This window comes from Grus americana, chromosome 5 (assembly GCF_028858705.1).
Source record: "Grus americana isolate bGruAme1 chromosome 5, bGruAme1.mat, whole genome shotgun sequence".
Taxonomy (NCBI): Eukaryota; Metazoa; Chordata; class Aves; order Gruiformes; family Gruidae; genus Grus; species Grus americana.
In genome coordinates, this window is record NC_072856.1 from 52672107 (window position 1) to 52686324 (window position 14218).

Here is a 14218-nt window from a genome sequence, read left to right on the forward strand (position 1 = left end):
GTAATCACAGCAATAGTCTAGGAGATTAACATTAGGCCTTGCTTTCATTAAGAAAAGCCACACACACTCTCACATTACCCTTTTTTAAGCCATATAATGGAGACAGTGAATGCGTTCTGTAATTCAGACATCTCAGGAATTGTTTTCAATTAACATGTCAGAGGTTAAGTAAATACTGGTGTGTGGGAACCAAACAGCTATTCCATACTGTAAAATTTTTACAGGTCACCTCCGTTTGCCTCTATTTTAGGACACTGCTCCTCTCTTTTCTTGGCTCAGTTTCTTCATTCGTCTGCACAATGAATTCACACCCCTCTAGCTTATTAAGCAAAACAAAGGCAAGACTACACAGACACATGCCAGCCTATTCTGACCTTTCCCATATTCCAGCTCCAGGAAATTACAGGCAATAAAGTAGTTTAAAAGCCAACCTATTCTCTTCCATCTGTTTGACGTCACTATATCATTCTGTATTAAAATGCATGTGGAGCCTCAGGGGAAAAAATGCATCTCTCTAAGCTCAGTCCTTCATTAAACTTCCAGACATAATTCAATGTATCAGCTGAAATGCACCCCAGAACCACAGCCAGTCATCTCAATCAGGTGGCTGACAGCACACTACTAGCCACCTGAAGTGGTAGCTCTCACCAACATGGGAACACTTTTAAAACTGACCTCTGCAGAAACTTATTTCAACTCCGGGGGATAAATGTTTGTTTTGTCTAGTTCTTCTGGAAATGAGCAAGACAATTCTCACTAAAAAAGCATTAGATAGTCTGGCTGGTAGTGATGAGTCACCATCTCAGCCTCTTTCTCACCAATATACTTGATAACAGGACCTATACAAAGTGATCATTATCTTTGCAATTTTTAAGTTTGTTACACTTGCAGCACAATGGTACCACTATTTTCAGGTGAAGGACTAAATCAGACTAACATCTCTGCTTCAGCATTTCCCAGAATGTCTGTGCTGAGGTCAGTCATTCCCTTGCCCTGTACCCACCACCACAATAACAGAATATCTTCACAATACCAAATCTTACATGCAACCATGATCATGCTACTGCAGAACAGAAAACCTGAGAACATTTTTGTCACTGCAGAACCAAGAAGGCCTCGTTAAGCTAAGTACTGCATAAATACATATAGACAGTCTGTGCCTGTAGCAAGTTTAAACTAACTAGAGAAGTCAAATGAAGAATAGGAGTGGAAACAAATACAGAGGTAATAAGGTCCTAGTCCAGGTTGTGCCAGTGGCAGAATCTCCCAAGTCCTAGTTCACTGCCTTACTGAAACACAGAGCATCTCTACAATAGTACCTTAGTACTTACTTATTCATCATACTAACTGATTTATTGTAGACTTGTAAAAAAGACAGAGAGGCTCAGCGGCTGCTCACCATTGTTTCTTTGTGCAGCTGTAACTTAAGGCCAGGAGAACAAGCACACTACCTTTAGTAGGTGCAACAATATCTGTACAGAAAATGGAGAGAACATACACTTAAGAGTGCATGAGATCAGCAAAGTTTTTGAATTAGAAAGAGTTATCTGTTGAAGCTTCTGATATCTTGCTCTTGAGAAAGCTGACATTCTCAGTTAATAATCATGGAATTTAAAGCTTAAGGCGAAGAAAGGTTCCCCCTAAGCCAAGTTGCTAAATTAAGATCTCTAGGGAACAGGAATCAAAAGGAAAGCAGTCACTCAGGCATATTGCAGCTTAACACACCAAATGGGCAAGGCTAGCAAAAAAACCCTTTAGTTTTATCTAATTCCGTAGGCCATTGTGGGTAGAAACTCTCCCCCTCAAAACAGAGGAATGCTTTTTCGCTTAAGGGTGTGCACACTTATGTGCATTTCTAGCATTCTGGTGTTTACTTTGCTAAGGACTGGGTGACTAGCCCACTAGAACTAGCCTGCCTAGTAGGGAAAGATTTCAACTCACAGAAGAGGATGTTACTACTTCCAGAACTTTATTTATAGCTTGAGTACAGTTGCCAGTCCATAACTTGTGCCCAAATCTGGAGCTCCAAGTTTGAATTCCTCTCTGCAGTCCAGTCAAGAGCTTTAAACCTGATTCAATGGTTCAACTACAGAAGCAGGAGTTGTTTATTGATCTGGAAGCTCCTGGTATTGCCCTACTGCAGCACCATCACCAAACCGCTCACAGCAACAGCCAAGCTCACAGGCAGCTAACTCCCTTTAACGTGCCTGATAAAAACCCTGCTGCTTGTACTTGTTTTACACAAATACAGAGCAGCCAAGTAAAAGGACACAGGTCTGAAGAAACATGCCTTAAAAGTAAGGTATCCTTGCTCACAATTATCTCTGAGCCCAACTAAATGAGTTTAGGTGGGGAGGGTGATATAGTCTCTAAAAATTCAATGAATGGTTTCATCTTTACTCCCCTACACCCTCACTTTAATGGAAATGCTAAGGATTATGAGTTCCTTACTGAAGCTGCACGAGCCATACAGTCACAACTGGTTTCAGAACTCTCTCTCAATACAATTTTTTTTTTTCTAAATTAAGGGATATTTCCAACCTATTTAGAAACATGAAGCAATCTGCTAGGTATTTAGTGGCCACAACTGCAGGGAATACAGGCAACAAAAATAAAGCCGTGACCACATTGCAGCATTTCTTCCAACGGCATTTCTCATCCACATACTCCAGATGTGGCCATAATACCCATGCAGGGACTAGCCAAGGGATGATCACTTTTTTTTTTTTCCTTCTTCTCTCCATTAGCCTCAAGTTTTTCATGTAAACAGTAGGAATTTTTGCTTGAGAGTGCATTATATACTGTTGGAGTGATTACTGGCATTTTTTAAGGTTAGGAAACTAGCTGAAATAAAACAGATCCTGTCATAAATTTAATTTTGTATAAACTGGTATCAAAGTGATTTTTAGTTCCTTAGAAAAACACTAAACCCAAGTACTGACACCCAAGCAGAGGAAGCAAGCAAAGCCACTTCAAGCTTCCCCTGTCAGTCTGCCTTAGGTCTCTTCCAAAACTCTATAGGTATGAGCATGTTCTCCAAGTGTTGCAGATACCAGAGCAGCTGCTCTTACATTGACACTTCAAGTACCAGAACCTACAGGATTTAAATATCCTCTACATCCCAGCAAAGGATCAGACCAACACTCCTCAAATTTTCTGGCTTTCTTCTTCCATCATCAGAAGTGACGCAACCAGCAACAATAATAGCTCTTGCACAGGTTACTGCAGCTTATGGGAGTTTTTTTGTGATTTTTAACATTAGCAAACTCTGCCAGAAACAGGGAGAACACCACACCACTATGAAGATAGTTGCCACAGCTGGGATTAATCACCTTTTGGAAAAGCAGCACAAGGCCCTGGGGGAATTAAGGCCATAACAACTCATTGTCAACAAGAGTGCCCTTTTTTAGGGAAGCCAAACATCACTCAGTTTTGCAGTACTCACACCTGAACTATTTTCAAGCCAGTTTAATTGGACCAGTAGATAACCCTTAGTGCAGCTCACAACAACAGTATTTCAAAGTGAAGGCAGAGCTCAGGAATAGCAAGATAATTTTATCTGTGTTGCACTGGGCTAGCCAGCGTCAGCTTAAGGACCAACATTCCCAACTATGTTATCAACACAAGGCAGCAGATGACAGCCAGAGATCAATCTGTTCATATACACCGGTTAGCTGTAGTATGTGGTAAAGACTTCACCCTTGGACCAGGATGCACAACACTCGCACCAGTGAGAAGTAGATGAGCATCTCTTCTCCAATACACTCAGTTCTCTATTGACCCCTTTAATCAACATCCTCACTGCAGTTACAGACAGTAACCTGTAACTCTCTGTACTAAAACTATTCCCTACCAAACCATTTTAAATTCCAGTTTAAAGATGGCCAAGTGTTTGAATTCAGTTTTACGTGTCTCTTCTTGGTCTGACTGACACTATGAGCAATGAACACATTCTGCTGTGCTCAGCCCTTTTCCAAGATATGGCACCAATTCCAGAAGTTTTATGACCAGCTGTTTCTCCAGTGAACCAGTGCTGTAACAGTTATTAAATGCAATTAATGACAGATTCTCTTGAATGCTCATAAAATGCCACAGCAAAATGAGTCATTTGCCTGGTTTCAAAAGAGGGACCTCTCAAGCCAGTAACAGACTTGCAAAGGTGCAACTGCTGAGAGAGGGAAATGCAGAGATGTTGCCTGCTACCACCAGTAACAATTACATACCCAATTAAAAAAAAACCAAACCCAAAGCCTGCAGCAACCAATGTTGTCCCCCTTTTTAAGCATCTTGACACTATTTTTTTCCTAGTAACCATCAGCAATCCAGTTTTACACAGCTGAAAATTACGAGGAGGAACTCTTCAGAAAGTTGTTAATGAACAAATAAATTCAGTTTGCAAACTTCTAAAAATGAGGTTATTTCAACTGGAAAAAGGCTTTTTCATTGCATTTACTTGTCCTAATTTATGCCTGCTGAAGCACAGGTAGAAACTGATCTTTATGGTTCAAATCAAAGCCAAATTCCACCAATAACCAGGCTTGTTCATAGTCATTCCCAGACAGACCCTCAGCCTAAGAGATCAGGAAATCCCTAGCACTGTGCAGAATATCTGGATTTGTGCTTCTGGATTAGACATGTCCTTGTTTTCTGAAGTAATATTATCTGTATTAATCAGAATTTCGCTTTAACAGGGAGATTAGCTATACAGATAAACAAGAAATCTGATATTAGATACAGATATACTAGACAATTACATAATCTGAAATGTCAACTAGCTTCTGAATATCAGAGTTAATTTTAGTAGCCACTTCTGTCACCTTCCTCAGATACAGTTTACAGTACTATGAATTTACATCATATTCTTGATCACTCCTGCCCAGTGCAGAGAGGGGCAAGGACTATTTCACACCTACCAATGTCCTTCAATAAGGCATGAGGTGGCATTTTCTTCATTCTAGGAGACCTGGTCTACCAAATTTAGTAACTAAGCCATAAATTCGACTTGGGTCCATTAAGTGAAAGGGAATGTTAAATGTCAAGGCCAAGACTGTATTTTTAGAGCTTTAGTCTCTCTTGAGGAAGCAGTAAATTTTTATTTCTATTGTTTGTCAGGAAATTTCCCTCCCATTTCCAATCGGCAACCAAATTTGATTGTATGTTTTCAGTCATTAAGACATTACCCTCATTTTTAACTTAAGCTAATGTATTAATACTACTTCATCAAACAATGCCCACAACTTCAACTTATTTAAAACCATCTCTAACATTCAGGAGAGATCTAACAATATTTAATATATTCCAAAGCATCCATTTGGTTGCATGTTGAAAAAAAAACTAGTAAAAACTACTTAAATCCTAAAATACAAGAAACCCTCCAAACATCTAACAGACACTAGTAGAGATACAACATTATTCTCTGCATCAATCACACTTAGAACTTGGTTACACCATAGATGGCCTTAACTCCTGCCAAACTGTGGAGAGTTGAAGGCTGCATGCCACCACATGAAAGGGAATCTCTGATTGGCATTGAAACCTTGGATTTGCCCTGAAGAGATGACTGTGACAAGGACAAGTAAGTTTCTCCATATAACGTTGTCATCACAAAAAAAAAAGTGACTTTATTTTAAACTTTGTTGTAATTACAGATTTCAGGACCAAATGCAAAGACTGATCAGCTCTCACGACTGCTCTGTTTACAGGCAGCAAGATTCATAGTACTTAATTTCTGGACTACAACAGGAATATCACTGTTATGCTTGCTATTGCAAGCCTCAACTACTGCTTCCCATTGAAAACTCTGCATCTTCATCTATTTTAGTTGTTGCTAGCTTTATCGGATTATGATTACGCAGCTCAACAGCTAGGTCAACAAGACACCAAGCAACACATCACACGATTCTGAATCACTTTTCTTTTTTCCTGAATCTGATCTCTCTTCGGCTACTCTTAAAAAGAGGTCAGATTATCAACTCCAAGATAAAGAACTCACATGAATAAAAAGCTTTAGCGTTTCAAAACCTGAAGGACCTGATTCTCAGACTGTAAATCTTATGGGGGTGAAGAGAGAGGGAGAAAGACTAGTCCTGTTCCTGCCCTTAAACATGGTCCTTTCCATATACATTTACACTGTTCAGTGAGTAACAGAGAAACAAAAAACCCTTCAGCCTCTCGTTATGACCAAATGGAATTTCCCCTTAGAAAGCACAAGTCTCAGGAATGACATCACATTGCATCAGCATCTCCACTTCTCAACAATCAAGACACAGGTCAGCTGTCATCAGAAATACACGATACTCTCCTACTTCATCTCAAACCCAAGTTACACACTTCATTTTTCTAGCAGGCTGCTGAAACTCCTACATCCAACCCCATCTGACTTGCTCCACAAGTTCCCCCCTCCCCGTTAAGCTCCCTAATCAAGTCCAGAAGCACAGTAGTGGCAATAACATGGAATAGCAGTAGGCAAGCTCTAGAAGAGAACGGCATCAAAAGACACTACTGTAGTTAAGCATTACAACTCTTCTATATTTTGAAGACAAACCCAATATGTAGTCTCTTCTATATGTACATAAAGGAAGAAATGTCCAGGATGAGCACACCAACTCCTACAGTTTAGTTGTTCTGTCCATTATATGATTAAGACACATATGCAGAGGAGCATTTTAACAGCCCTCAGTGGTTTCAGCCTGGTTTATACTGCACAGCATTCAAATCTGGCAAAAGATGTGTAAAAGGAAACAGTAGAACAGTTACCCCTCTCACTGAGGAGTCTAAATATGCACAACAGTTTGTATACACAAATTCTATTTAGAGTAACTGAATTCACTCCTATGGCTTTCCAGCAGCACCAACATGTATTTAAGTCTGCAAAAGTGCTCAGCTGTCACCACTTTGGTTTTAGGGGAGCACTGTTACAGCAGAGGAACACTGACGGTCAATTCAAGGATGTCGCCCAAGTAGTGCACTATTTGTGAGAATTTGCAGTCATTCCTGCACTTAAGTCTCTTAGAGAAGGAGTTCAGAACAAACAACTGCTTTAACACCTAAGAACAGGTACACAGCATAAGAAGACTACCTTCAAGATAAGCACAAATTTATTTTTCCCTAATTAATAGTATATCAGTTTGAGGTTTATATTCTAACATTAAAGACATTTCTTCATAATGATTTGCTGGCAGCCCCTTTAAGAGAAGGTTACTTATTTTAAACAAGTTTTACACCCAAAAACATTGATCCAATTTCAGCAAACCCCTTCACATACACATCCCACAATCCCACCACAAAAGAGCCTTTTTACTACATGTATCTCCAAGTGCTATGACAGCCTTAGAACACAGTTTCTTCTTTAAAAAAAGAGGGGGCAGGGAAGCAACCTCTGGCCATGAGGGAGAGAGAAGGTGGCCGTATTGTCATTTCATAAGGAAAGCATGGCTGAAAGTACTTTTACACAAACACAATTTCCTCTCCATTTCCTGTAGCAAGCTTCTTTTTGAGCCACCAGCCCCTGCACTAGAGGAAACATTATAGCAATCACCACAGATCAGTGAGCAGAGAGCAGAAATCTCACCTGATAGTAAGTCTTAATGTTTCTGACTAAGATGGTCAGGTTTTGAACCCGAAGATAGGTGTCATTATTTACATGCTTGTTGACGCGTTGGTTTGTTGGTCGAGGATCTCTATCAAAAGAGGAAAAAGAAAATAAAGCATTAGTAGTTTATTCAGTGGTAAGACTAGCATCTCAATAATACACCAATAGGAAAACCTTTAAAAATTCACTCATTAAATGCACTGACATAATTATACAGGATACGTGTACGTTAGTTAATGATAGAATAAGCTCATTACGTTTGCACCTACGTATAACTTGGAAATCTTCCTGCACACCACAAAGTAACCTACTTTAGGTTAACCCACACAGCAATTCAGGGAAGCTTCCCTCCTTATTTGTATTTCCCAAAAGCAAAGAGCATATTTAGTTTGTGCACGCTAGATCAAAGTAGTCTCTGATAATAAGGGGTTTATCTTTATTTAAATAAAGGGAAGCCTAGGAAAGACTACCATGCCTGCCTTGGCTTTGGAGTTTTATGACAAGAAGAGGGTGTTAATACTCGGTCAGTGATCACTGTGCAAACTGCAAAACCCAGATGTGGGTTCACTGAAGGGAAAAAGGAGCACTGCACTTTTATTATACCCACATCATCTAGCTAGATCTCTCTCACACACCCATCGTGTCACAAAAAACAGCTCTAGTGGGATCTAATTCGACTGGGCTTCAAGATATGAACAAAAAATATAAACACAGGTGAGATACAAGCAAGACAGGAAAAAAGTTGGTGGAAAGATTTTAGGGATAGAAGCCTTAAGTTTTTGTTTGATTTTAAAGGAAGCAAATCAAAACTGTACCTGAAGCAATTTTATTTCTAAAATAAAAAACACGGGAAAAAAGCTGCAAATAATTTAATATGAATGTGCACCTTCAAATTCTCTGTGTACATATGCTGCAAGAAAAAGGAACCTGAAAACCTTTATCTGCCAATAGCATAGATCAAAGCCTTGTGTTTCGCCTCTAATAAAGACTCTTATCAGCAAACTCCTACACAATCCAAACACCTGCCTCCCAGAGCTCTGCTTTGCCTGTTAATTAAGCCATTCACAGCTCTTCCAGGACCAAATATTGAACTTGGGCATTGACAAGGAAATAAAAGAGGAACTGATCCAATATTTATTTTTAAAATATATCTGCCAAAGTTTACATTAAGTATGTCAAGGCGCTTTTTTTTTTTTTTTTTAAATGCACAACAATCCCAAAGCACCTCTCTAGTGAAAGCCCCACTACATGTATAAATATGACAGAATACATGGATATTCCAGAGACAAGAGAATACTGCCTTGGCATCAGATAACATCGGACACAGTATTTACATACCAAGGTTCAAGCAAACTGAAGTACAGATGGCCAGAACTGGCACTGATGTAAACTAGTAAGACCATACACAGCTTTTACAGCAGCAAAGGATTTTGTATACTGGCTGGCACTGTAATAAATTATGAAAAAAAAATGTGACAAAGGCAACCATAAGAAGCTTTTAAAGGGAAATCTGCAATAAATATTCCATTTTACTGATGCTTAGATACATGAGTGCAGAAGCCATACCCATACACAGTTTGACAGTATGCGTCTTCAGCAATACAGCAAGTTGGAAAAGTGTAAACGGTACCTGTGCTTGAACTCAAGTACTTGCCTTCAGTACACTCTGAGCAGATGCTGGATGCTTAGCCTTTCTAGGTGAGATTGCGACAACAAACCAGGAAGGCAGAGGAACATACATTAAAGAGAAGCTGGCCAAACAGAAGGGTCAGCCTACAGTTCTCATTTCCACATGAAAACTCACATAGGGAGCACGCTGCCATGCCACTGTCTGGCAGCGACCCAGGTCTACAGCCAGGGAGAAAAAGCTTGGACCGTGTAGTGGAGCAATACTTCACAACCCTTCCCCAAACAGCATAAAACAGGGCAAAAATCCACAAAACGCAACCCCTGGCCACAGCAAAGGAGAGGTAATTTCTTCACCAGCTGCAGGCAGTGTAACTGCAGGACTTGGATGAAGTTTTCAAGAGTACGTAAGACGCAGAACAACAACTCCTTCCAAGACAAGACCTGCTCATCTTTTGGCACAGTGGAGCTAGCAGTCTGTTACAAGAACATAAGCACTGGCAGGACTGGGGCCCTTGGAAGCAATTCTGGACCTTTTATCCTATCATCTTCATTAAGGGTAATTGATTGCCCCAAGAGCCCTTAATGCCACTGACCTCAGGGTCCTCTCAACCTGGAGCCAAGCCACAGCACAGTGTCACTCTGGCAGTCCTGCCTTCTCCTCCTCACAAAGAAGGAAGTTAAAAGCTTTTCTGAAAACATAATGTAGCTTGAAAAAAATGACGGTTTGAATTTCTGAATACATTGTGCAACCAACTTCATCTAGGATCTCAGCTCAATTGAGAGGACCCTTTGCACAAGAATTAAAAGGCGAGCACAGCCTACACTTTGAACTACCACACAGCTTACTGTCTCCATAGGGAAGACTAAACAATTCCTTCTCAACAAGCAATATCCCATTTCTTATTGATTTGTTACCATATTTTTTTCTTAATCCTGGATCAGATTAAGCTCAAGTACTGACTACAGCTGTCCTAGCTCCACAGCTGAGGTCTTGGAGGAGCTGCAGAAAGTTGCTCTTTGAGGCAGTGGGAGGTTCCCAAAAAAATAAGACAGATTTGTTCTTTTCCATTTACCAGGTAAGCCCAGTTTTATCCAGCTGAACTGACAAAACATCTTTTGACCTAATAAGCATGGAGATGAACACTTAAAAGAATCAAGTGTTTGAGGCATGTGTTTATTCAGAGAGAATATGGTTTGTTGCATTTTTCAAACATTTTCTGTGTCAGACCTCCTCTGGAATAATGTTGTGTTACACGAGGTCAGCTGGATCCATCCTGCTGCTGCTGCCGCCTCGTCCACGTCACTCACCCAGCTCCTGAGACATCTCGGAGGACACGGAAGGGACGAGATGAAGGAGCAGCAAACGTGCCTCCTGCTGCAGGAGCAGACCCAGACCCACCTGCTGCCTCCTCCCCAAAGGGGAGCAGAGAGCAGCCCAGTGGCAGGGGAATGGGGCAACCCCCCAGGACCGAGCAGGCCTGAGGCTGCCTGCGCTCAGGGAGGAGTAAGCTGCTCCGACACCCGCAGCCACACGTGCTCACCCATCTCAAGAGAGGTGAAAGAAAAAGGCTAAAAACCTAAAGAGATCAAGGTACTCACAACACTACAACCCAAACAGCCTGATCTACAGCAGGGAAAAGCAGGAAGGGGAAGCAGAGTCCTCAAGGAAAAAAGGCACCTGAGTAAAATTACACTGTAAGAGGCAAATTCTGTGTTTAAAGACATTTCTACCCTAAAGAAAACAGAGCTGTTGGTACCATACCCTGCACATTATAGCACCCGTTTCGTTGGTGGAACTTGTTTACGAAGAATTTTACAGAAAGAAACTCTTTCCAAGGATCATATTGAAAATTAAAAAAATTTTTTGTAACACCAAGTAACCCAAACAAGTTTCTGTCTGAATGTATCTGAAAAAAAAATAATCACTGAACACAATCTCAATGAGATACTATTTCAGTCCCTTGATGTTTAGTCTTTCCCTTACACACAAATATTATGAAAACTACAATTCTCTTTTTTTTAAAAGCCACCTACTCCTCCAGATCAAAAAAGTTATCTACATAAGACTGAGGCAGTGTGACTAAGGGAGGTACTTTGCAAACCTGTAAAAAACACCAAAGCCAAATAAACAGAAGTTAAGTCTTAAACCTCACCATATACCCAAATGTTTTAAAGTTGTCCTCCAGTCTGTACATCTTCATGACTTTTACAGGAGCACAGAGGAAAGGAAGGGCCAGGAGACAGAGGCCAAGTGATGAGTTCAGCAGGCACGGGGCCGGCAGCACAAGTGCTTGAAGATGCAACCCCTTAAGCCACCAATTAATAAAATAAAAGTAGCAAAGAAAATAATTTCATTTTTAAAATTGGAAATGACAATCCCATTTGAGCAATTTCTGACAAGTAATTTTGATGAGTACGGGGGAAGCCTGCAAGCCAGGCTCAAGGGTTACGGGATGCCAGAAGGAACCATCTGTGTCTGATGTGCCCAGCATCCCACAGCACTTCGCTCTGCAGGTAACTCACTGAGAATACACCATGGTTCAGCCAGTCTAACTCTCCTATCATCAAGTGGGATGATGCCACTAAGGCTGGCAGGATTTCTAAATTGCCTGGAAAATGGTAGAAAAATGTACCTCTAAACGAGATTTTAAATTGAATGGATGCATATGTAACCTTCCAGTATTTGTGCCACTTGCTACAAACCACAAGAAGCAGGCACTCAACGTGGCTGTTCCTGTCACACGGTCGAAATTAAAGATGACAGATTGACAGTACCACAAACCATGACAGTTGCAATTAAAATGAAAAAACCTATTATTGTGCATTTTTATTATGCAGTTTTAATACAAGTAGCTTTATCAGCTGTATTCCTAATACACATTCCTGTTTGCTAAACATTTTAACAGAAAAAGCAGGGTCTACTAGCAATTAGAACAAGTCAATATGAGAACACTTATGTGCTTATGTGCCTGCACATGTAAACCCCCACGCTATTTCCCAAATAAAACTTTCTATAAGAAGTTAAACAAGGCAAATATTTGCTTATGCCTGTAGGTATTATGCCACAGCTGCAACTGTAACCCTGAAGGCAGCCTATGCAGTGTCACCACGTGCTAGTTTCATACCAGGAAGTGACGCATAACCATCTGAAAAAAGTTCTTTAAAATTTGTCTACAGAGAAGCTCATTAACCTGATACACATAAATCCACCAGAAACACAGAAGGTCAGAACACAGTAGTTCCACTTTGAAGATTAACAAACATTTTTGTATGCAGAGTATTCAGCCGGTACTGCAAGCCTGCAAAAATCAACGTGTCCTTCATGCATATACACTTGGACAGAACACAGGAAGTGAAACCACTCATTTACAGCAAAATGACTTGAGAAAACATTTGGCTTGATTTAAAATATAAGTGGGGAAACCAAACACTGCTGTTGGGCTCTTCCTATTAGATTTAGCTCATTAAGCAGCTAGGCACCACTATTGAGAACTAAGCAATCTCCAAGTCTTTTTAAACAGGTTTTGCTTTGTTAGGGATCACCAGCAAGCCAAGGGATCACCAAAGCCCAACAGCTGGTTACCTACCAACCACATTGTGGCCAGAATCTGCCTAAGACCAAGCTGGGTTCCCTTCCTCCATCCTTGCACCGTGGCTACATTCAGTGTGCCTGAGCAAGCTCCATTTCATTGAGGGCTGGCATTCCTGAGGGCAGTTCATTTCCAGAGAAGATGGAGCAAAGGCACAGCCCTGTTTTCACCTCCTGTCACGCAGCCAGCAGGGACCTGGCAGGCAGGAAAAGCGATAGATGTCACATATCTCTTTGGTGACACAGCTGCCTTGCTGATATGAACCCAGCACCTAAAAAACATTGACACCACAACATCAAGGAGTTGGGATCTTCTCCACCCACTTTAAGTTGCCAGCAAGCATTTGGGCAAAATACAACCTATTACAACAGAAACTGGAGGCTGACTGGACTCGCATCAACCCAGTCACGCCTCAAACAGCTAAAGCCTTACTTTCACCCAGCAATCTCCACTCAACAGGTATATCTGGATTTCTTCACAGATCCACCTGTATTTTTGGCCATGGATTAAACTTGAAATCTGCTTAGCTGCAGGACAAAAATGTTTTATTTTTAATAATGAAACTCCAGAGAATTTGGCTTTTGAAATCTTCACCAAAAGAAACTTGATCTGCAGTAAAGTACTGCATCACACCTGGTGTTTAGATGCAAGTTCATGTGCCTGTGTTATTTGTGTTCCAGTAAGCAAGAAAGCAGGATATTTAACGTAAAAAAAAAAAAATAAAGCAAAATAACACACAAATGAGGAGACAGCGATCCACATCAGGAGCCCAGCTCTTTCACTCTGCTACCCCGTGCTCTCTGCCTGCGTGCGCATTCAGGCAATCAACACTATCACAGCACAGCGTATCAAATTCTAGATCTATCAAAGGCCCTCATTAATACAATTTCAGCAGGAAGAAATCTCAAGCCAACCACTTGAGGGACCCCACTTCAGGGACCAGGACTCGAAAAACTGATGAGCGAGCATTTAAAAAAAAAGCCCCACAACACATTTATTTTTCTGTTCTGAAAGATTTGTGGGGCAGAAACACGCCTTGCAAGGCTTTCCTGATTTACAGGCAAGCAGTAATTGCATTGCAAGTTCCAAAGGTTAAGTCAGGAAAAAAGTGAAGTTCATAGTCAGCACCTCTCCGAGCACCTTGCTGGGTTGCAATACATAAATGCAACTGCGATCCTTCCCAAGTTAAGCAGTCTTGGGCTCTCAGTAGAAAGCTCTTGGTTTCAAGCTCCTTAGACACCATAGAAGCACTGCCAAAGCTCCCTAAAAAGGGGGAAAAAAAAAAAGCCCTGTGTATAATGGCACAATTTCCTACTCGACACTGCTTGTGCTTTCCCCACTTTCTGCGACACTGCTGGCAGAGATGTTTTTTTGGAAAAAACAAACTTATTTTCCTGACTGCTTAGGG

General features: G+C 40.9%; 1 protein-coding gene across 5 annotated transcripts in view; it reads right to left on the reverse strand.

The window, feature by feature from the left end:
- CCDC88C (coiled-coil domain containing 88C) overlaps positions 1-14218 on the reverse strand; it is a 94590-nt gene that overhangs the window by 77765 nt on the left and 2607 nt on the right. For all 5 annotated transcript variants that reach the window (XM_054826632.1, XM_054826631.1, XM_054826630.1 and 2 more), the window contains exon 3: positions 7571-7679. In XM_054826632.1, the coding sequence (XP_054682607.1) occupies positions 7571-7679 (109 nt within the window). The remainder of the gene's footprint in view (positions 1-7570; positions 7680-14218) is intronic.